This window comes from Carettochelys insculpta, chromosome 16, assembly GCF_033958435.1.
Source record: "Carettochelys insculpta isolate YL-2023 chromosome 16, ASM3395843v1, whole genome shotgun sequence".
NCBI lineage: Eukaryota > Metazoa > Chordata > Testudines > Carettochelyidae > Carettochelys > Carettochelys insculpta.
Window position 1 is genome coordinate 6,228,765 of NC_134152.1, and position 21,460 is coordinate 6,250,224.

Here is a 21,460-nt window from a genome sequence, read left to right on the forward strand (position 1 = left end):
ACGTCCCATGCCTTGCATATGACTTTCCTGCCAATACAACTCAGACTAGTCGCCTTTTCTTGTGATTGCCTGACTTCGTTAGCCCTCGTTCAATTTGTGATCCGTTGTAATCCCCAGATCCTTTTAACAGTACTGTTGCTTACCCGGTTATTCCCCATTTGTATGTGAGCTTCTGAATTTTCCTTCCTACGTGCCGTTCTTTGCATTTGTATTTACTCAATTTAATCTTGCTCCGTAAGGCTAGTTCGTTAGAGCGGCTCTGTCAAGCCGGCGGCAGGTACCAGCATGGGAGCGTGGAGCAAGTGTTGAGGTCTAGCTGTTATTTTTCCATAGTCCCTCTTTATTTTAAGCCAAAAGCCATCAGCAAAACCCAAGGGAGCAGCAAATTCTGTTGGTGTTCGCAAGGGTTTGAACTTATCTAGTGATTGGCCCGCACAAAGCACACCTGTGCTGCCTCTGATGGCTAGACCAGGTCAGTCCCTGCTCATCTGTCATGAGGCTTCAGGCAGCCAGGTCCACAGGTTCGTCAGTCCAACGGTGAACAGAGCCAGCCCACAGCCCCAGTGGGTAGGATCCAAAGCAGCATGCTGACAGCAGGATCGAGCCAGTCCAGGGATTCCCAACCTGGGTGGCGATTAGATTTGTTAAGGGTCGTCAGCAGCTCCTCGGAGTTGCAAGTGGCCCTTAAAGAAGCCATTTACAGCTCCTTAACGCCACCACATCAAGCAGCTATCTCTGTCAATAGAGAAGCAATTACGCATTACAAAGACAGCTTCTCCACCTCTTGATATTCCCATCCATCCCAGGCAAGCCACTCAGTAGACTCCTGCCGTAAATAATTTTCACCCCCACTCTTCCTTTCCCTCTTTTTTTGCCCCCCTTCTGTTTTGTGTAGTTGATTTGTCAGTTCTCATTTTTGTTTGTATCTCCCCCAGCCCCCCTTGTGACTGACTCGCCCAGCTCCTCTAGCCTCCGAGTGTGGGGTTTAAGCTGGGGGAGCGGTGGCGGGGGAAGCAGTTTGGGGATGAGGGTATCCCACCCCCACAACTCAGATCGACTCTAACAATAAAATAATAATTATAATAAATGTAGTATTATTTTATTATTAACGTATTTTCCCTTTTTCTATGAAATAACTACTATGAATATATAAACGTGAGAAGGCGCATTTTACATTCTTGCCTCAGGTGCAAAATTAGCTAGTTACCTCACTGATCTCCACCCCCGACCCCAGTTTTGAATTGTCTTGGGTCATCGAGTCTTCCTGAATTGTCAGAATGGGTCCCCGTCTGGAAGAGATTGGAACCGCTGCAATAGTCAATTGGAGCGTGGGGCCCAAGGCAACCTCCTTGCTCACCTTGAACTAAGGCTGGGTGGAGTTTTGATTTCCCTATCTCGAGCTAGCTGCTGAAGGGATGTGGGGCAAAATGTGACTTGAGTGAGCAGAGCCATAGGGGCCAGGGAGCGTTTGTGGGGGGTGACACTTCTAGAGGCAGGAGGAAATGGACCTGCTGCTATTCAGACAGTAGTTGCAATTTTCAGCCAGGGTTTTGAACCATGTCAGTTCCAGCCTCAAGGCAGTGTAGCATCTCTCCTTGCCAGCCCTCTGGGTCACTTTCTAGCTGCCATGCTGGTTTCTGTCCCTTTGTGGCCATGGTCTGGGGAGGTGTGAAGTCCTACTAGGTTTTTTGGTGTCTTTGCAGGAGTATTAACACCACGCGTAATGAGTTATGCAAGTCACACGTGAGTGGCTGCCAAGTCATACTGCATCCTGGTGGCTCACAGAGTAGCTTACAGCTTTCATTGCCCCAGTGCTGAGACTCTGATGCTTAGGGAGGGCTGGGCTGCATTGCTTGAAGTAGCTCTTGCCTGACTGCTCGGTGACAAGAGGGCGAAACCCCTGTTCTTAGCATAGGGAAAGTCATGACTCTGAAGGAAGGTGAGGGAGAAGCAGGGATTGTTAACCTGCCTTCCTCTCCTGTGAGGGAGATTGGTGTGTACTGCCGACAAGCAGCCCTGAGCCTGGGACCCCAGTCCCTGAGCTTCTACCTCTGGAGCTGAGTAACAGGTGCCTCTCAGTTACGGCTGTAGAGGGGACCTGTTCTTTCTCCTTCTAAGTGGCCCCTGGTTTGGTCTACACTAGGAAGTTAAGTCGATTGCAGATACGCAATTCTAGCTGTGGCAGGAGCTGGAATTGACTTATCTGCAATCGACTTACCTGGCTATCCTCGCCAAGGGAGGTCGACGGGAGCGTTTCCTCCCTATGGACCCTGATAGGTCGATTTTGCACGTCTCCACCAGGTGCCCGGAAGATCGACCCCAAGCGGGGTCCCTGACCCCAGCGCATAGTGGGGACGTGGCCTGAGTGCCACGACGTGGGCCAGCGAGAGGTGTGGGCTGCAGGTGCGCTGACGACAGCAGGCTTCGAGGAGCAGGTCCTAAGGGATGCTGCCTCACTCGGTGACCACAGACCCCAGTGCAGCGTGGAACTGGATTCCTGGGAGCACCCTCTGCCACCCATGAACGTTCCAGTAAGACTTGCAAACCTGCTGCACGTTTAGATGCTCGAGCAATACGATGGCGTTGGCCGGCGAGCCTGAATGGCCCATTAGTGGATTAGACTGTTGGCGATTAGCCAATGGCTGCAGGAAGCATCTAACTTGCCTTTAAGAAGTCCTCTCCTCAGAAGAGACCAGCTCTGGCGGCTGACCTTGCATAGTGGGGGAGATTTGCAGAGACTAGGACGCAGCTTGGGGCCCTGTGACAGGCTGAACCTGGTAATAACAGGCCGAGGGTGAGTTAAGGATGACTCAGCTTTGCGGGCTGGGATTCCACTCGGGTTCGTCTCTTTGGGCTCTGGGTATGTGAGTGTGCCACCCTCCTGCAATAGCTGCCATTCCAGTCAGAGACCCAGGAGTGGGAGAGCTGGAATGTGCTCTCAGAAGCCTGAGCTATTTTAAGGGCGGTGCTATTCCTGGCATCACAGGAGTGTGTACGGAGAAAGTCATTGCTTGGTAATTGCAATGGCATTGTCCTGAGCTTGCAGGCTGTCTTGGGCACAGTGTGCCGTTCTTATTGATGCTCGTGTTGTCTCCCTTCCGTGGTTGGTGGCCGAAGGGACGTGTGCTTCTGCGTGACATGAAAGTCGTCCAAGTCCATCACCTATGCCCTATACTGATGGGGAGTTCCTGACAATTTAACCCAGTAGCCCATGTATAGCTGAGTCCAGCTTCCATTTGAACCAATAGCAAAGAAGTCTGATGACTGCAAGACAAACCCTTTCCACATCCTGTTTGTCTGCCCCAGCGTCTCCGCAGTGGCGCTCTAAGCCCCCTGTCTCACCTCAACCTCCCATCACAATAAGTACTCAGAGCTCCTCCCTAAACTGATACAATCATGCCAAGGTCAGACAAGGGGCTTACACCTCCACATCCGCCTGTTTAAGTATAATTTATTTACAGTAACATCCGCTGCCATATTAGGCACTTCCCCTCCTCGCACCAAAAAAACCCTCAAGCAGGATTATCTGCTCCCCAAAGATAGGCCGACAAGTGGAGAGAAGTTAGGAGAAGGTGAGCAACTTGAGCGCACATCAGCTTGATTCACGGTAAGCACCATGGCAGGGGGTTGTTAGGATGTACTCAGACATGGACAGAAAGGCAGGGGGGGCTTCAGATTAGCTTGGGGAAAGAGTGTCTCATACATAGGAAGCAAGGCCTGGCCGTGATGGCATGTGATTCATGCATGTGTCAAACTTGACTTGGGCAACGTTTGCAAAATTAGGAGGTGGGGGAGATGGGTTTTACGACGTGTACTAATCCGTTCTCTTCAATGAATGCCTTTTTTCAGTAGAGGACCTCCAAGGGCTTCCCAGAACTGAACAGGAATAGAAACGATTGCATATGTTTAAAAGATACACAGCCACAGTGAAAACAACCTCATGAATGTTAAACTTTTCCCAGTAGTGTTGGTAATGCAAACGGCAGCCAGGGGGTGGGATGGGTGTTGGGGCAGAAGAGAAACTGTCCGAAGAAAGGAGAAGAGGAGGGAACAATTTGCATTGCTAGGGAGAGTGTATACAGTAACGCACAGCATCCCCCCATGATTTTTAAAATGGTTTCCTTATCTCGGCGATATCTCTAATTTAATGCCATCGTGGAATTAGTGTGCCAGGTCCATGCTGACTTAAAGAACCTGAGGTTCTGGCCTCTCATGTTCAGGATTCCAGTTCTCCCCTTCCCTTCCTCCTGAACTCCCCTTCCCCCAACTGTGAAAAATCCTTGTGCAAAGGGGAAATTTTGTCTGCCCTTCAGGGAGGAGAGAGAAACTTCTGAAACAGATGCTCGGCTTGGTAACAGGGGATTAGAGTCACACAAATGGAGGCCTGGAAGGAACCTCCATAGGTCATCTATTCCAGTCCCCCACACTGAGGCAGGACCAAGTATTACTCAGACCAATGGTGCCCACGTTTTTCCTGTTGCCCTTCCCCTACCCCCAGCCCAACGATGGACCTGTCCGTGCCTCTCTCCTCCATTACCGCACAGAGGAGGGTTCCTCAGCAGAAGGACCTGGGCAGATGGCAGAGCTGGGGAATGGAGCAGTGGGCTGAGATGGAGAGAGACTGAAGGCAGGCTGGGATCAGGCGGGGGACGAAGCAGGGACTGTCCATCCCCTGTCCAGCCACATCCCCTGAATATTTCTCTGTGTCTCCTAGTGGGGTTTGCCCCACTGTCTGGAGGACCGATGAGTTAGGGTGTTTGTCTAACCTGTTCTCCAACCACCCATGACACAGATTCCATAACCTGCTGGGGCATTAGCCAAACCCTGCTGTAGTAATGATTGATGTGCACTGAGCTCTAACTTCACCCCTCTGCTTAAATCCTCTTTTCTGAGAGGAAGGGGATTTTGTAGCTCTGTGGCCTGCCAGCCTCGGAAGCCTGAGGCTCGGGGACAGTCTGTGCTATCAAGTTAGATAACACTCTCCCAAGAGCTGGAGCTCAGCAGATACAAGCCTGGTGTGGACACTGTTGACTTAGCTGGCACCTCCTGGAGAGGTGGATTTCTGGTGGTGGCAGCAGAACCCCTGTAGATGTAGCCTTGTCCTTTACTGCATCTCCTAGGCTTATGAAAAACGCTTCCCCACCTGCCCAGAGATCCCTGTCTTTCTGGGAAGTGAGATCCTTCAGGAATCCAAGAGCGACGACGGAGCTGTTCATATCGTTGAACGGAGCTGCAAGCTCAACGTGGACGCTCCGCGGCTGCTGAAGAAGGTGAGAGTCCAGCGTGCGCGTGGCACCTCGGGGCTCTCTTGTGTGTGCGGCTTTGGGCAGTGCAGGCTGGAGCCGTGGTGGCTCTGCTCCCGCATCTCCAGATAGGTCCCATCTGATTTTGTTCTGCCTCCTCTCTCAGATGGCCGGGGTCGAGTACGTTTTTTTCATCCAGAAAAACACCGTGAACTGGAAAGAACGGACGCTCCTCATCGAGGCTCGCAACGAGACCTTCGCCAATCGCGTTGTTGTCCTTGAAAGGTGTAGCTACTCGGTAAGTGCCTCCCTTCCTAAGCAGCCTTCCACTTGACTGGGCCATGAGCCAGAGCAGCTGAGGGACCGTGGCAGGATCCTTCTGCTTGGGGCTACCAGACAGGGAGGGATCTCGGAAGAGATTCTAGATATTGGGCCATAATCCAACGTGACTTGGAAGCCCCTTGACCTGGACTGTGGGCTTCAAACCAATGACCACCTGAAGGGACTCCCAGCAGCTAGTTCATCTGGAAGGATGGAGTTGCTTTGCCTTTGCTGGAGCATTAGGTTCTGATGTGAGCTCAGAGAGCAGTGATAGGTGGAGCTGGAGATTTGCCGCTTAGATTTGAAGTTAATGGGAATGTCTGGCCTTGGCTGATTGTATCACTTTAGGGAGGAGCCCGGAGTACTTGTTATGGAGGGTGGGTTGGGGTGGGGTTAAGGGAGATGGTAGCAGTGGCTGAATTCTCATGCTGCTTCCAAGTGAGTGTGGTTCCTGGCTTCCCTGTCACCTTTTTTTCCTGCCCTTGGGGCTTCCACATTGCACCTGTGTCAATCATTTAGGCCAAGCTCTCATGCTGCTTCTCTGTGGCCTAAGAGGAGCTCATCCAGGGCATTTGTCTTGTCGAGGCCACCTGCCATATTGGTGCCTCTGGGCCACAGGGGTTCAACCCCCATTAAAAATAACCCTGTGTGTATTTCTGGAAGCCATCGATACCTCCCCAGGCTTCCTAAACAAAGGTCCAGCTCATGTTACTTACCTGCTCTGTCTTCAGTTGTACATTAGCGCGGCTTCTTGAAGCTTTCGATGGCGGTTGCTTCTAGCAAAGCAAATAACTAACCCCTCCCAACCCTCTGCTTTCACTGGCCCCCCAGGACCGGGACCATTCGGGAAGTTGCGTGGTGTGGTGCTCGTGCAAATGATAATGAACCAGCTTTTTTCTCTGCTGTCCCCATGGGCCTCTCGCTCAGCAGCTGATTTGGGGAGATGCTGCAGGGTCCACCCAGCAGTGGTGCAGTCTCAGGTTACGGGGGCTCTCTCTGGCCACCGTCTACTGAACCACGCTCGCAGAAGGGGTGACTGCTGGGATTCCAAGATGTGGATGCTTTCTGGTAGGGAAGAACTGGTCTCTATCCTCCCTGCTTGCCTCCTGTTTTCTCTTAATCGTGGGCGTGGGCAGGAGGCAGGTTTTCCTCGTGTTCCAACCTCAGCCATGTTCCTTGGGGAAAAGTCATCCTTCTTTCAGAGCTGCCTCTATTTTCCCTCGGGGGACGCTATGTTCCTGACGGATCACACTGTGCCGAGAGGGTGGTGGTTTGTACTGTTAACGGTAGAGCAGGGGTTCCCAGCGTTTTCAGTCCCGCGGCTCACGTCAGTGAGGCAAACAGGTCCACGGCACACCTGCTCTTCTCAGCTGAATTGATTGCTCATAAAAGTCGCATTTACTTACATTTACTGTGGTTACAGTCTTACTAGAGAGGTTGGCAACACAGTGGCACATACAAGCTAAACAAGGATCAAACGCCTGCGTGTTTCAAACCCACCGCAGAATACACCATCTTCAATGGTGCACGCAGACATTTCTTTAAAATCTACTCATCGCCATGCGAGAGATGTTGAGTAAACGAGTAACTGCTAAAAGCAGCTCGCCTTCCCTGCCAGCCCATTGGAGCGGGACATGGCATTTAAACCCCGTCCCTGCTCCCACAGGCTTCCACCCACCCTCACTTCCCCCTTGCCACAGCAGGGAGTGGGGGGCGGGCTCCCCATCAGCTTGTTCGGTGCCGGACGCAGCATTTCAGCTGCCTTCTGGCGCGAATGGTGTTCCACAGGGTCGGCGTTTCCCCTCTCTGAGGCTCCAGAAAGAGCCACTGGGAGGGGAAATTGACAAAGCCCGTGCCAGCTGGGACTCAGGCAGCCTTGCCACAAAGAGCCACAGCGAGGGGAAACTGGCGAAATTTCATGGGACAGTTCTGGTGGCACACCGCGGCATGCTGACTGAAATCCACAGTAAGTCATGAGAGGAAAGGCCCACTCCTTGATGAGGGAGAGATGAGGTCTGAGCAAGGAGGATGTTTAACCATGTCCAGGATCCTTGAGGAACGGAGTGGCAGGGAGCTGCCTCGTGAGTCTGGCCTGCAGTTAAGGCAGTGACAGACACAGGAGACCTAAGGTCAGTTCCCAACTCTGCCACAGACTTCCTGGGGTGACTTGGGTGAGTCATTTAATCTCTGGGGAGCCATTTCCCATCGGTTCAGCGAGGGAGGAGAATTCCCCCTTTCCTTCACACAGCCTTGTCTGCTGCCTCCTGATGAACAGGCCTGACAATTGAAGCAGAGGTTGAAGCCAGATGCAGGGTCAGGACTGAGCTGGGGATAGTGCTGGGACTGAGCCCAGGTCCAGGACGAGCCAGGTCGGTGCTGGAGCTGGCCTCCAAGAAGAAGCTGGGTAGTCGGTCTGAGAGCCATGGGGTGGAATCCAGGCTGGAGTGGGCCAGTCCAGGGGCGGAGGAGAGGCCTGGGTGGTGCAAGGCCAAGACCGGAATGAGGCTCAGGCAAGGCTGGAGCTGGCAGGAACAGGACCAAGAGCAGGCTGGAGAGTCAGTTACTCCGAGGCAGCAGGCGCGTTTCTGGCCGGGCAGGGCTGTTCCGCAGACTGATTGGCAGCTCTGACCAGCTTGGGGAAATGGAGGAGCTGCAGGCTCAAGGGACCCAGACTGTGCTAGGACCCGGCTGCTGCCAACACCCGAAGGCACCGCGGGCTCTGCTGGAGGAGCAGCTGAGCCAGAAACTGCAGGTTTGCCTCATACATATGGTATCTAGCACCAGGGTCGTGGTGAAACAAGCTGGGCAGCTAAAATGCTCCTTCTGCTCCTCCCATTCCCATCTGAGGAGCCAAGCAGCAGAGGTGGCTTTGGCCTAGATTTCCTGTGGTGGGAGCGAATCCAGCCCTGCCAGCCACGGGGCTCTCGATGCATCTTACGCTGCTGTCAGATGTCCTGCAAGTGGCCAGGAATAATCGAACCACCGAGTGCTGACGGACCTCCGGCCTGCAGGAAGCCCCCTGGTCTTCAGCCTGGGAGAGTAAACTGCCATGTTACTGCCTGGCTGGAAGGCCAGCAGCCCTGGTCTGCTCCGTGTTGGGTGACGCCGGGCCTGTCTCTGTCTGAGTTTAGGTTCACCCTGAGAACGAAGAGTGGACGTGCTTTGAACAGTCTGCGTCTCTTGACATCAAATCGTTCTTTGGCTTTGAAAGCACCGTGGAGAAAATCGCCATGAAGCAGTACACTGCCAACATCAAACGGGTGAGCGCTGTGGCTTTTCCCGCCTTCCAGTGCGTGCAGCTTGAGAGACTCCAGCCCAGTAGAACTGGGGAGGTGAAATGGCTGCTGGGGTCCCGGGTTGCCATGGCAGTGAGCGTGAAGGGTCATGTGCTGCAACGTTCTCAAACAGGTAGCTCCAGGGAACAGGGAGGGGCAGGAGATTGCGGTTCTGTGCCATTGCTGCTAATAGATCCCTGAGCCTTGTCGTTGCCTGAGTTTCATCCTCCGTAGAGAGAGAGAGCTCAGCTCTGAGGAGCAGCTGGGCCCTCCCCTGGGTCTCTGTGGCGGGGAGCAGAGATTAAGCCCGTCTCCAACACGGAAAGCAATCTGTTCACTTGGGTCTCCCTCAGCAGAGTTTGGAGGGGAATTACTCTGGGTGAGGGCTGCGTTCAATGTGCGGTCCAGGCTCCTTGAAGTCCCTCTGACCAGTGTCCCCATACAGAAAGCCACCTTCTGGACCCCACACACACAGGAAGGCCAGGCCCTGAGAGTGCCAGGTTCCTTTCTTTAAAGACGCTGCTCTGAGGGGATCTGGGCAGTTGTGTTGGGCTGTCCCGAGGGAGACGTTAGTTTGATTTGATGGCTTTTTCCCAGGGTTGGGGGGCTCAGGGAGCAGCAGAGCCAACAGGTGAGATGTATGGGGCTGACTTGACCCTGTTTTCTCTCTTCCCTGGACCCAAATCAGCTCTTGAGCTCCCCTGAGTGAACAGCACATCTCTCATCTCCAGAGGATGCCTTCTGCGCCCCAAGTAAAATGCTCCCCACATGCCATTGCAGTCGGTCCATTCGGTTCCCTCCTGTCTTGGTCATGAGGGCGTAAAACACGGGACTGAGCTCCTTTTTCCCTGGCTAGGGAGACTCCCCTGTCCTCCTCAGAGCTGGGACGCTGATCTGTCTGAGCACTGGAGACCCTTCGCCAGGTGATGGTTGTTTCTAATGCAAGTTTTCCCTTCCAGGGGAAGGAAGTGATTGAGCATTACCTAAAGGAGCTGATCTCTCAGGGCATCACCTTCGTCCCCCGTTGGACGCCTCCACCAGTGAGTAGCCAGAAGGACAAGAGGGCCCCACCTGTGGGATGTGATCCTGGTACTGTGCCAGCAGAGTTCTGCACACCTGGAGCTACCAAAGAGCAGCCTGGCGGCTCCTGCCCTGCAGCAGAGCTGGCTAGTCCTGATGGTACGTAATCCCTAGGCAGTGGTACAGGTTGGCAGCATTAAGACGTTCTGGGTCTCTCGTTGAGATGATTCTGCCATTTAACTCTTGAAGCGTATGCGGCCTGTTCTAAGAGAAAGCCCAGCCCGGTGTGAAAGTGTCTGCCTGAGCAGAAGGGAGTGGGAGGTCATTGCACCATGGCAGTGACAACTCCAGAAGTAGGAGTTTTAATCCAGGATTCCATGTTATTGGGGCGATAGCTCCAGACACTTTGAGAACAGTTCCTCTATTAGTGCAGCTAGAGCAAGAAACAGATCTGGGACTCCTGGGTTCTGGTCCTGCCTGCTCACAGTCATGTGGCTTCTCTGTGCCTTAATCTACCCATCTGTAAAGTGGGGCAAACCATTACCCACCCACGCAGGAAGCTGGCAGGCAGTTAACATTGGCGAAGTGCTTTGAGATGAAAGGTGATAGAGAAGTGGAGAATTTAGTAGCGAGCTGGGATTATTGTTTTCCCTTCTGCCACCTCTGTGTGACTCTTCCAGCTGCCCTCTTTTTCCATTCCGTGATGTGCCACACCCCAGCGGGCCTGGATCTGCAGCATAGGCTCTGACTTGTTCATTTTCCCTGGGACTGTTCAGCCCCCACTCCACCGCCTCCCAGAGGCCCCCCTTTCACAGCTCAGCCCTGCCCCACACCCGATGAGATGTTTGGTGGGGCACCTTGATTAGCTGTGGCTGGTGGATGTTGAGCACCCACTATTTTTTCCATGGGTGCTCCAGCCCCGAAGCACTCACAGTGTCAGCATGTATCATTTGCAGTGGGGGTTAGGGTTAAGCTGGGGAGGCTAATCTCTCCTGCGGGACTGAGGGGTGTCCGCTAGGCATGTGGTACCCACTGTGTGATACTGTAGCCTATTGTGTCCAGGGTCGGAATTATCCTGCCTGATGCAGAGCTAGCCCAGCAGGGAGCCTTCTCTCTTCACGTGCCTTCCACACAGCTGCTGGCCTGTGACGCCTTCCCCTTGGTACCACGTTCTCCAAACACACACGTCCAGCTGCACATCTGCCTTCACTCCACCCACTGGCAGACCCGGTCCCCTTGTCCTTTGTCTCGTAGCTCTAGAGAAACTCTGTGCTGCCCTAGTCAAACAGGGCAATCCTCCAGGCAAAGGTCACCCTGCAGACTGAAAGGAGCAACTAAAGTTACTCGCTCTTTCCACCTGGTGGCCATCCACGGAATAACGTTTCAGCAGCATTCAGACCGGCCACGCTCCGGGCTTGCTGTAGGAATATAGTGGGTGGAATTTCAAGAGAGACCAACGTAGGTAGGTAGGTACCCAGGTCTCATTGAAATCCAGTGAGTTAAGTGCCTGTTTTCCTTTGAAAACACCAACCGGAGTCCAGGGCAGCTTCGGGCTGGAGGCTGGAATTAGATGGCACCATTGTGTGTGGGGTGGGTGACCCAGTGGTGGTGCCCTAGACAGGCAGAATTTAACGCTTGGTCTATACTAGGCAGGTAAGTCGATTGCAGACGTGCAATGCTAGCTATGGGAGTTGCATAGCTAGAATCAACTTACCTGGCTGTCCTCACTGAGGGAGGTGGACGGGAGAGTTTCTCCCATTGACCTCCCGTACTCCTTGCAATATCGAGGAGTACAGGGGTCAAATGCCAACTCCAGATAGTTTGACTTCACACGTCGCTACCAGGCACATGAAATCGAACTCTGGAAGATCAACCCTGACCAGGTCAATCTCCTGGTAAGTATCGACAAGCCTTAACGGCTACTAAAATATCTCCCCTGGACTCCTCGAGCTGCATCTCAGACAGAAGCGAGGCAGATTGTTGATGGATGAGCCCTAGAGAGTTTGAAAATTCCCAGTGGAAATTGCATGCGTTCTCTAGTGCATGGAAACAACTGCACAATTCCTCGTTCTCCACTCCCACCAGGGTGACTTCTCCCCTGAGCTGCTGTTTTCTTCCCTCACCAGCTGACAAACTGGATGCCGATTACATTGAACGGTACCTGGGGCAGCTCACGCCAATGCAGGAAAGCTGCCTGATCCGACTCCGTCAGTGGCTGCAAGAAATGCACAAAGGCAAGGTAGGCAGTTCGAGGCAGAACTCCCTGGGCGGAAGCAAGGAGGGTGCTCTCCCGGGAACTGATGGCCATTGGTGGCAGTTTTGCTCAGTGACCTGATCATGTAACTGGGATCCAGGCATCCCTGGGTTCTAATCCAAGCTCTGCTACTGATTGGCATTGCGAACTGGGCCAAACAACTGCTCTGTGCTTGGGTTTCCCCGTGTATGAAATGGGATTGTGAATCACTCGCATGTGTTGAGGCTTAATTGATTGGGGAGCCCTGTTTGAAGGCTCGTATTTCCTGCTACACTTCAGGTGAGTCACGCGGCTGTTTCCAGCAGCAGCATGGAATACCATGCCACCCCTACTTCTCTGCTGCTGCTGGCTTCAGAGCTGGGTGTCCAAGCAGCAGCTGCTGCTCTCCTGCTGCTTAGCTTTAGACAGTACCTCCAGCAGCAGTGGAAGAGGGTTGGCAACTCTCTGATCTCCTAATGAGCTTGCAGCCCCCTTTTGGGTCAGTTGAGAAAGCTGGCAGAGAAAGCACACGTTTTTTGCGAGGTAGTCGCAGCATAAACAGCAAGTTTTGCCGGTGTGTTAACACCGCTCCAAAATATTCTGCTTAGGCCGTGACCAACCTGTGAAAAATGGATGATTTCTCTACAGTTTAAGTCAACCCCTTGTTGTATTTAACAAGGGGTCTTGCTTTCCTTCACAGTCCAGCTTGTTGCATCTGTAACAGAATCTGCTGGTGACAGCGTATAGATCAGTTTCAAACTAACTCGCATTCTCAAGCTTTTGGAAGAGACTGATCCCAAGAGAGATGGGTAACAATGCCTAGGTTTCACTAGTCCTCCTACAGGTGGGCTACTAGCCAACATGCCCAGGTGCTGCCTTACTCTTATGAAGAATTTTGTTTTTGTTTTGTTTTGTTCCGTTTTTTTAAAGAAAATTCAGTATTTCAAACCTGTTGCAGAAACCTCCATATTGAGGAGCAGGATGTGTCTGTCAGTCTCAGCTCATGGGAGTAGATCACACCCAGATCCAGGATTTACTCCCTGAACTAGAAGAATCCAGAAACTCCAGTGTCGGGGCCAGAGTGCAGCCTGAGTTAACCTCCAGCATTTGGGCATAGAGCCTGGGCTGGGTTTGGTTCTCATGGGCAGCATCAGATGGTGTGACCAAATGTATCCCTTGGCACTACTCCATGGCTTAGAGTGCTGTTACAGTGGGGCCGAATTCAGCCTCGTGTTTTACTGATGGCTGTGGACAGCCCCCCATGCCCACTCCAGCCAGGGGCAGATTAAGAACCGGTGGGGTCCTCAGACAACACTGAGTGAGTGAGTGAGTGAGTGTGTGTAACGTCATTATTTATGCTTTAAAATCTATTCATGCTTATTACTCATGTTGCACAATAAAGCGACACTTAATTTTGAAAGAAGAATGACACAACACATGATAGAGAATTGTTTAAACACAATGGATTTGTGGAGCTTTGGATCCTTCACACCTGGGGGGCCCGGGGCACCTGCCCCTTTTGCCCTCGTATTAATCTGCCACTGCAGCCCAGACACACAGAAAAGCAAACCTGCTGGTGATTTCTGCACCAGACACTGGTGTGCAGGAATCACTCCTGACTGCTTGACTTCAGCAGCGCTGAACTCCCAATCAGGTCTGATCCACAAAGGATCATGCACTGCCAGAAGAGCTATTCCAGGCTCAGCCCTGTGACATGCAAGGGTGGGAGGGACATGTTCAAATCGTGACTCTGGTTCTGTGTCCCACCCCCGCCCATCATTATGGGGGCTTCAGGGGGCTGGAATATGGCCTGCTGTGTTTCCAGGAGCAGGGAAACAGGGGAGCCTGATTATTAATTAATCGCAGCCCTTGATTTAGCTCCTCAAGGGCAGGACTCGGGCCATGTCTGCCTCACCCAGAAGATTGACCCGCTCAGGGCTGATCTTCTGGTGTTCAATTTCACACACCTGGTCGGTCGATCTTTGCGCATCCCTATCGGGGTCAGCAGTCAACAGCTGTTCTCCTTCGGTCGATGGGAGAAACTCTCCCGCCGACCTGCCTCAGTGAGGACAGCCAGATAAGTCTATTGCAGGTACGTCCATTCCATCTACACCGTTGCAGCAGCTAGAATCCTACATCTGCAGTCGACTGGCCTGCTTAGTGTAGGCCAAGCGTAAGCTTTGAACAGAGCTGTCTGTTCTGCCCCGCCTTGGCTGCAGGCCATGGTCGCATCAGGCCTACAGGATACGTTAGCAGAGAGGGAGGGGAACAAACAAAAAGCCAGGCCTTCCTGGAGATCCTCAGCGAGGTCCCAGTTCCCCCTTGTTCCCACCCCCCAACTGATTAACACCCACAGGGAGTGTGCGCAGTAGCGATGAGGTGGGATTCGGAGCCCATTAAAACAAGGCACCGGAGGCATTGATGCGCGCTTCATTGGTAAGCACGTCCAAGAGCTGGGGGACCTGGCAAAGAGTTTTTTTTCCAAAAAAAGCAAAATAGGGTTCACGCCTGGTGTTACATCCGTCTTCTGTGCATGATGCTTTATGGCCCTGTGTGTAGGCCTATGGATGTTCTCAGGGCTGTAGCAACCACTTTGGCTCGGCAAGCTTTCTGTGCTCCATCCAGAGGAAGCCCATGGACTCCTGCGTCTCGCATGTCAGCTGTCCACCCTCCTGCCCGAGCAGGCACAGCAGGGAGCACGAGGGGAGCCCTGTTTGGGATCTGCCAGGATGAGAAGCCCGGTGTAAATGTCTGTTTGTTTGTTTTTCCTGTAGTCAGAGACTGGGGAGTGGAAGCCGGAAAAGGTAAAATATGGAGCATGTGACCAATGTTAAAGCATCGCCTCTAGGGACGGTCTAGCGTGTGTGTGTGCGTGCGCGCCCACGCACATCCTTCTTGGCAGCTCTTTGCTGTGCTGGATCTAGTAATAGGGTGAAATTGTCTTAGCTGAGTAACAGCTGTCGGTAGCCTTGCGACCTTCTCCAAGATTTGGTGCAGCTCCTGGGCCCGGGAGATCCTCTGTAAGTGGAGTGGATGGTACCGGCAATTCAGATCCTTTCCTAACCCCCACGTATTGCTCCCTCATCTGCTTCTGTAGAAACACAAAGGGCTTGTCAGACGGGTTCAGAGTCAGACGCTTATCTCCGAGCATTTGGACAAGCTTAGAGGAGGCTTATCTCTTGCTGGGACTTTCTTTATTTCAGGGCTAAATACACCCGTCGCCTCCTTGGGGGCTCATTGCATGTCTGTTCCTGGGAGCTTGCCCCCATTGGGCGTTTGGACAAACAGTGTTTCATTTCAAAACAATTGCACTGTCTGTCCTCTGCCGCTTCCACAGTGCTTTGCCGAATAAAGTCCGCCCTAGCTCGAAGGCCAGCCAGAGAGAGAACTGCAGCCTGTAAATGATGTGAAAATGCAGCTTCCTATGCGGAGCTGTAAGCAGTGGGCTGTGTGGTGCAGCCCCAGTAATAAGAGCTAAAACAGCCTCTTCGCTTTCCAGCCTACGGAAATGACCGCAGCTGGTGTTCTCTCAGCTCTCGAGCCAAACACAGTCCCAGGTGACAGAAATACATTCTGCTCAGGCAGCCTTTGAACTCGATTGTCTGTGCAACAATACTGCCTAATCCTCTCCAAGCTCTGCCTCTGACCCGAATATAAGCCCTCCACCGGGCCTGTGCATTGCTCTGTGAAGAACTGTGTCGCTGCCCCTACCTAAGCGTCCTGGTTCTTGCTGTGACCTGTTGATTTATCTATGTAGTAAGTAGGAGCATGTTTCATCTGGGTAACCAGCCATGAACGGTTTGATGTAACCTTGGGCCTTTGGTGATACCTGAAAAGGGCAAAAACCTTTTGTAATTAACACAGTGTGTTGGAGTCTCTCGAAGGGGACGGGGAGGGCTCCCCCGGATGTTATGTTGGATTGTTTCTGTAAGGGGGTGAACTAATTTCAGTAGCCCTGTGGATAGTAGCTCCCTTTTAGCATGGAAGTTAGCACGTTCAAACCCTGATATAAAAATATCAGCGGTTTCTCTTTTAGTGTGATGCAGACAAGAGCTTGCCAGCATTTATTAAATAAATGTTGAGATGTGACATGGAAATGAGTCCACGTTGCACCGACTGACCCATGTACCCAAAATGTACAAATGCGATATTTACAGAGGGTGAGAAACAGTTTGCCCCAGGTTTGCATTCAAATTGAGCTTCTCTCCGCCCTTTCCGCTCCTCTGAATCTGTTGTTGGGGCTTCTCTGCACGAGACAGGTGTACGTTCCACTACGCACCAGCGTGCTGCAGACGAACCGGGCTCCAGGGACTCTGTTAAAAGTTCCCTAGTGCACATTGCAGAGGACTGTCTGAAACAGGACTACATTCAGATGCTCTGGGGAACTTTCAGTGCATGCCAGCAGGGTCCAGCCAGGCCATCTAATGCACAGCTTGTGAGTACACATTAGAATTGTCACCTCTCTCGTGCAGAGTAATGCCCGAAGTGCGTCCATTTCAGGTTCATATCTGTATGTTTAACTGAGGTTGCTTCAGGCCTGACATTCCTGACTGCTTTGCTTCCAGCCCTCTTCCTGTTTTCATCAGCACGTCAATAAGCTGGTAAAAAAGTTCTTTGCCGTAAGCGCATGTATCGTTAGTGTCACGGTGCTGCCCAGACGGCTGACCTAGACCAGGGCTCTCTTACACTATAGGCTCTAGCAATAACTAGGAAGATACTATTCCTGCTTTGCAGAGTTGACAGTCTTAAGGTTTGGTCTACACTAGGGAGTTAAGTCGATTGCAGATAAGTCAATTCTAGCTGCGCAATTGCCATAGCTAAAAGCGCGTATCTGCAGTCGGCTGACCTGGCCGTCCACACAGAGGGAGGTTGACAGGAGAAAGTTTCCCGTCAACCTCCCTTACTTCTCACAATATCAAGGAGCACAGAGGTCGACTGCCGACCTCACATAGTTTGATTTCGCGCAACTCTACCAGGCACACAGAATTGACCCACAGATGATGAACCCTGACCAGGTTGATCTTCCCGGTAGTATAGACATACCGTGAATTAACATAAGATGAACACATGAACGAAGGAAATGGGGAGAGGAGATGGGAGAAGGGGAGATTGGAGGATGGGTTTCCAGATTAGCTGTATGCCCAGTTTCTAGTTTCAAGTCACTTTTAAGTTGGTTTGGGAATTATTAATGGTGACTGCGGCTGGCCAACTGCCGAGCCATTAGTAGTTGGCAATTTTATCTTGGGCTTTGAGGAAGAAGTGGCTCGTGAGGGATCTGCAGGAAGTCAGACCAGTGACTATTGTCTGGAGGCTGCCCCATGCAGAAGGGGCAGCAAGGAACAAAGCACAGGAGCATTTGTGGGAGAAGTGGATGAGCATTTCAGGCCGGTGTGATTAGCTGAGAGGTTGTGTGGGCCTGGGCCGGGGGGGTGGGCAGTCACGTGGCCAGATACCAGAGGGGTACCAGGCGTCATGAAGAGTGGTTGTGGTGGAGAAAGGACAGGGACACAGAGAGGGGCAGACCTACTCAGACGAGGCCAACGTGGAGGTTCAGCTGATGTGACAAGAGCCTGCCCAAGAGCGTGAACTGTAGTGCCCCTCCTAGGAGGGGGCTGGTCTCTTTATGTGCAGCACAGCTATGACCAATCGCCATAGGGCTAGTACGAGAGCCTGCCTGTTGGCTAGCATGTTGAAAACAGATGCTTTCCAGCCTTTGCATGGTGCTGTGCAGCTCACCTGTCTCTCTTGGGCTCGCCCTGCCCTCCGCCGGGGAACACTGCAGCTTTGTTACCTCCGGGTGGGATTTACTGGTGGCAGCTGATTGGGGGAATGTTTTGGGAGATTCCCAGCTAACGGCGTTCACTGTCAGTTTGATGCTCCAGCTTTCTGTGCTTGCAGATTGAATATGCGGAGCCCACGTAGGTGGCAGGGCCCTCTCTTTGGAGGGGGCTTGGTTTGTCCTTTCCCTACGGTCCATGCAGTGCAATTAGCTGGAGCAGACAAAACAGACATCGCAGGAGGACAGAAAATGGAACTTCAGTTCTCCTCCGTTCCTTCTTTGCTTCTTGCTGTTTGGGGGAGAGGGATGTGCACAGTCCCAGTCCCTGTGAAAGAAAGAGTATTTCTCCGCTGTGTATCAGATTCCCAAAGACGAACACATCCTCCGATTCCTGAGGGCTCGCGACTTCAACATCGACAAGGCGCGCGAGATGCTCTGCCAGTCGCTGACCTGGCGCAAGCAGTACCAGGTGGACTACATCCTGCAGACCTGGAGACCTCCACCCCTGCTGGAGGAGTACTACACTGGGGGATGGCATTATCAGGACAAAGGTAGGATGGTGTCTCTGCGTCACCAGGGCAGCGTCCTGTGGACCTGTAGCTCCATAGAGCCAGCTACGTTGGTATGGTGCAGAATCTCAACATGGGGACATCTCCTAATGCACCTGAGCATCCTGGTTGCGTCAAAGCCATCTCTTTGTTTGTGTATGTGCCGATGAGGCTGAATCTGGCTGGCCTGAAGCTCCCCTTTGATAGGACTTTGCTGTGGGCTTCAACTTGTACCTTGTATTTTTTACACAACTGTATTGCTTACTGGTAAGCAACTCTATTGACAGTGGAACCTTTCCTATCCAACTGCCTCATCCCTCTCTGGAAGGGTCTGTCCCAAAGGAGAGGAGAAGGCCAGACTCCACCCAATTCAACCAACAGCCTCTCTGAGCTGCTGGCAAGGCTCTTGTGATAGCATCACCTTACCGCTGAAGATTGGATTGATACCAGTGTTCCCTGTAAGCCGAGCACTTGCCCTAATTATCCCTGACAAGAAGCTCAGGTTAGACGGGCCATCTGAAGGCTACTTTTCTTGAGCCATTTCCAGGTTCACAGAGTCATAGAATCACAGAGCTGGAAGGGACCCCAGGAGGTCACTGAGTCCAGCCCCCTGCTTCAAGCAGGATCAACCCCAACTAAGTCTTCCCGGCCATGACTACGTCAAGTCAGGACTTAAAACCTCTAGGGATGGAGACTCCACCACCTGTCTAGGCAACACATTCCAGTGCTTCGGCACCCTCCTGGGGAACTAGTTTTTCTTAATATCCAACCTACTCCTCTCCTTCTGTAACTTCAGGGCATTGCTCCTTGTTCTGCCGTCTGTCACCACTGAGAACATTTTCTTTCCATCCTTTTTAGAGCTCCCCTGCAGGAAGTTGAAGGCTGCTATTAAATCACCCCTGTGTCTTCTCTTCTGTAAACCTAAATAAGCCCAAATCCCTCACCCTCTCCTCATAGGTCGTGTGCTCCAGCCCCTTAATCATTTTCATTGCCGTACTCTGAACCTGCTTCAGCTCTTCCACATCTTTTTTTATACTGGGGGGGGGGCCCAAAACTGCACACAATACTCCAGATGTGGCCTCACCAGTGCCGAATAAAAGGGAACAACCACTTATCTACATCTGCTCGAAATGCTCCTCCTAATGCACCCCAGTATGCTGTTGACCTTCTTGGCTACAAGGGCACACCATTTACTCATATCCAGCCTTTCATCCACCATAACCCCTAGGTCCTTTTCCGCTGTACTGCTGCTCAGCCGGTCTGTTCCCAGCTGGTAACAGTGCTTGGGATTCCTCCGTCCCAAGTGCAGGACTCCACTTCTTGGTGAACCGCATCAGATTCCTTTTCAAGACTCTCCTGTCTGGGGACTTTGAAACAGTATTTTCCCTGCAACAGCTGTCTTTGTTCTTTGCTTTGAAGATGGCCGCCCCCTCTACATCCTTCGCCTCGGTCAGATGGACACAAAAGGTTTGGTGAAGGCCGTGGGAGAAGAATCACTCCTGCGACACGTAAGGGACTCTTTTATTTTTTGCCTATGTAACTTTGGCTGCTAGAGTTTTTCTGAGAGATTTAAGTGGAGCACAAACCATGGCAGCAGGCCTGTGTGGGAAGAAGGAAGCCACTCGACTAGCTCACAAAGGAATTGGTTCTAGCACCACATATCAGGTGGCCTTTCGCATTCCTCTCCCATCAAGTGGTGGGTGTGATAGGTTCAGCAGGCCGGCACCGTAAGGCCTGGTGCCTGGCCACATCTTACCAGATAAAAAATTGGAGGCACATTAGTTGTCCTCAACAGGCCATCCTGGAACCTGGTGCTTGGTTGAGTGATACAAGGGTTATTAAGGCTTATCTAAATGGACCCCAAGGTATATGTGCGATGGATTCTCAGCTCATACAGAGGTACCTGTGTTAACTCCAAAGTAGTTTTCGAAAATTTACAGCGTAGCTGAAATAGCAAGGGAATGGCTTGGACTAGCTGCTTCAAGGGAGTTCAGGAAGGTCCCGACTCCGGTGGGTAGCCTGAGCCCTGGTCCAAGCTGGCCTGCCTACCCCACTGTCGTTGGTGTTCTAGTTGAAGCAGACCTAGCGTAGGTTTGCCTCTATGAATGGAGAAATTCATACTGTAAAAACAGCCCAAGCCTGGTGCTGGTTATTGGCACAGTTCACCCCACAGCACATATTATATTGAACAAAACTTATGGCAGCAGCTGATCTCTCCACTGTCCGACCTCCCCTCTGTGCAGGAGAGAAGGGAGCAAGGGAGGGGAGCCCTTTCTGACTCCCAGCTACAGAATACTTCCTCGGCCCCCTGTGCTACGGCACACTTCTACCTTACCCTGCTTGTGTAGTTTCCTTAGCGGCACCCATGGCGGTGTAGCTCCTCCCAGCCCCCGCCACGGTCCGTAGCGCAGAGAGGGGACAGGATCCAGATGGGGGCACAAATGCACCAGTAGGAAAATTCTCTGATTTCCCTGGTGACTTGCAGCTGCGTTGCAACCCTTGGGTCACCCAAATGATGCAAAGGGCTCGTTGGTGGGATTGAGAATCTGGTGGACAACGTCTTGGGCTCTTCAACACGCAGCCCTTGGAAATTCAGCAGAGAGGATGATCTTTCACCAGGGAACCCTTCCAGAAATCTCGTTTCTGATAACGCAAGAGGGCTGGTGTCACGCCAGGCTGTTTTGGCTCCTGCGCCGTGTTCTCATGATCTCCTCAGGATTTCCCCATGGAGGGGTAGGAGATGGGGGCTCTTCCTTGGATTTGTTGCCAAAGCTGTGCTTTCTCATTTCAGGTTTTGTCCATTAACGAAGAGGGACAGAAGAGGTGTGAGGAAAACACCAACCTGTTTGGCCGTCCCATCACGTGAGCATGCATCTAGCGGTCTTTTGGCCCTGGTCCAGTGTGAGCCAGCAGGGTGGAATTAATGCTTCAATGAAAGTTTTTAAAAGATATCTTGGATTTTACTGGCCTAACTAACAAGAAGTCTTAGGCCTAAGCCACAGGCAGGAGTATTGTGTTTAGATCACTCCTTACAGCCACTC

At 52.2% G+C, this 21,460-nt stretch overlaps 1 protein-coding gene across 5 annotated transcripts in view; it reads left to right on the forward strand.

Annotated features, from left to right (window-relative positions):
• SEC14L5 (SEC14 like lipid binding 5) overlaps positions 1-21,460 on the forward strand; it is a 56,533-nt gene that overhangs the window by 25,391 nt on the left and 9,682 nt on the right. For 4 of the 5 annotated variants that reach the window (XM_075010676.1, XM_075010679.1, XM_075010674.1 and 1 more), the window contains 8 exons: positions 5,121-5,270; positions 5,410-5,541; positions 8,696-8,824; positions 9,799-10,018; positions 11,986-12,098; positions 18,233-18,422; positions 19,839-19,927; positions 21,211-21,281. In XM_075010676.1, coding sequence (XP_074866777.1) covers positions 5,121-5,270; positions 5,410-5,541; positions 8,696-8,824; positions 9,799-10,018; positions 11,986-12,098; positions 18,233-18,422; positions 19,839-19,927; positions 21,211-21,281 — 1,094 coding nt within the window. The remainder of the gene's footprint in view (positions 1-5,120; positions 5,271-5,409; positions 5,542-8,695; positions 8,825-9,798; positions 10,019-11,985; positions 12,099-18,232; positions 18,423-19,838; positions 19,928-21,210; positions 21,282-21,460) is intronic. The other variant, XM_075010678.1, reaches the window with a different exon arrangement.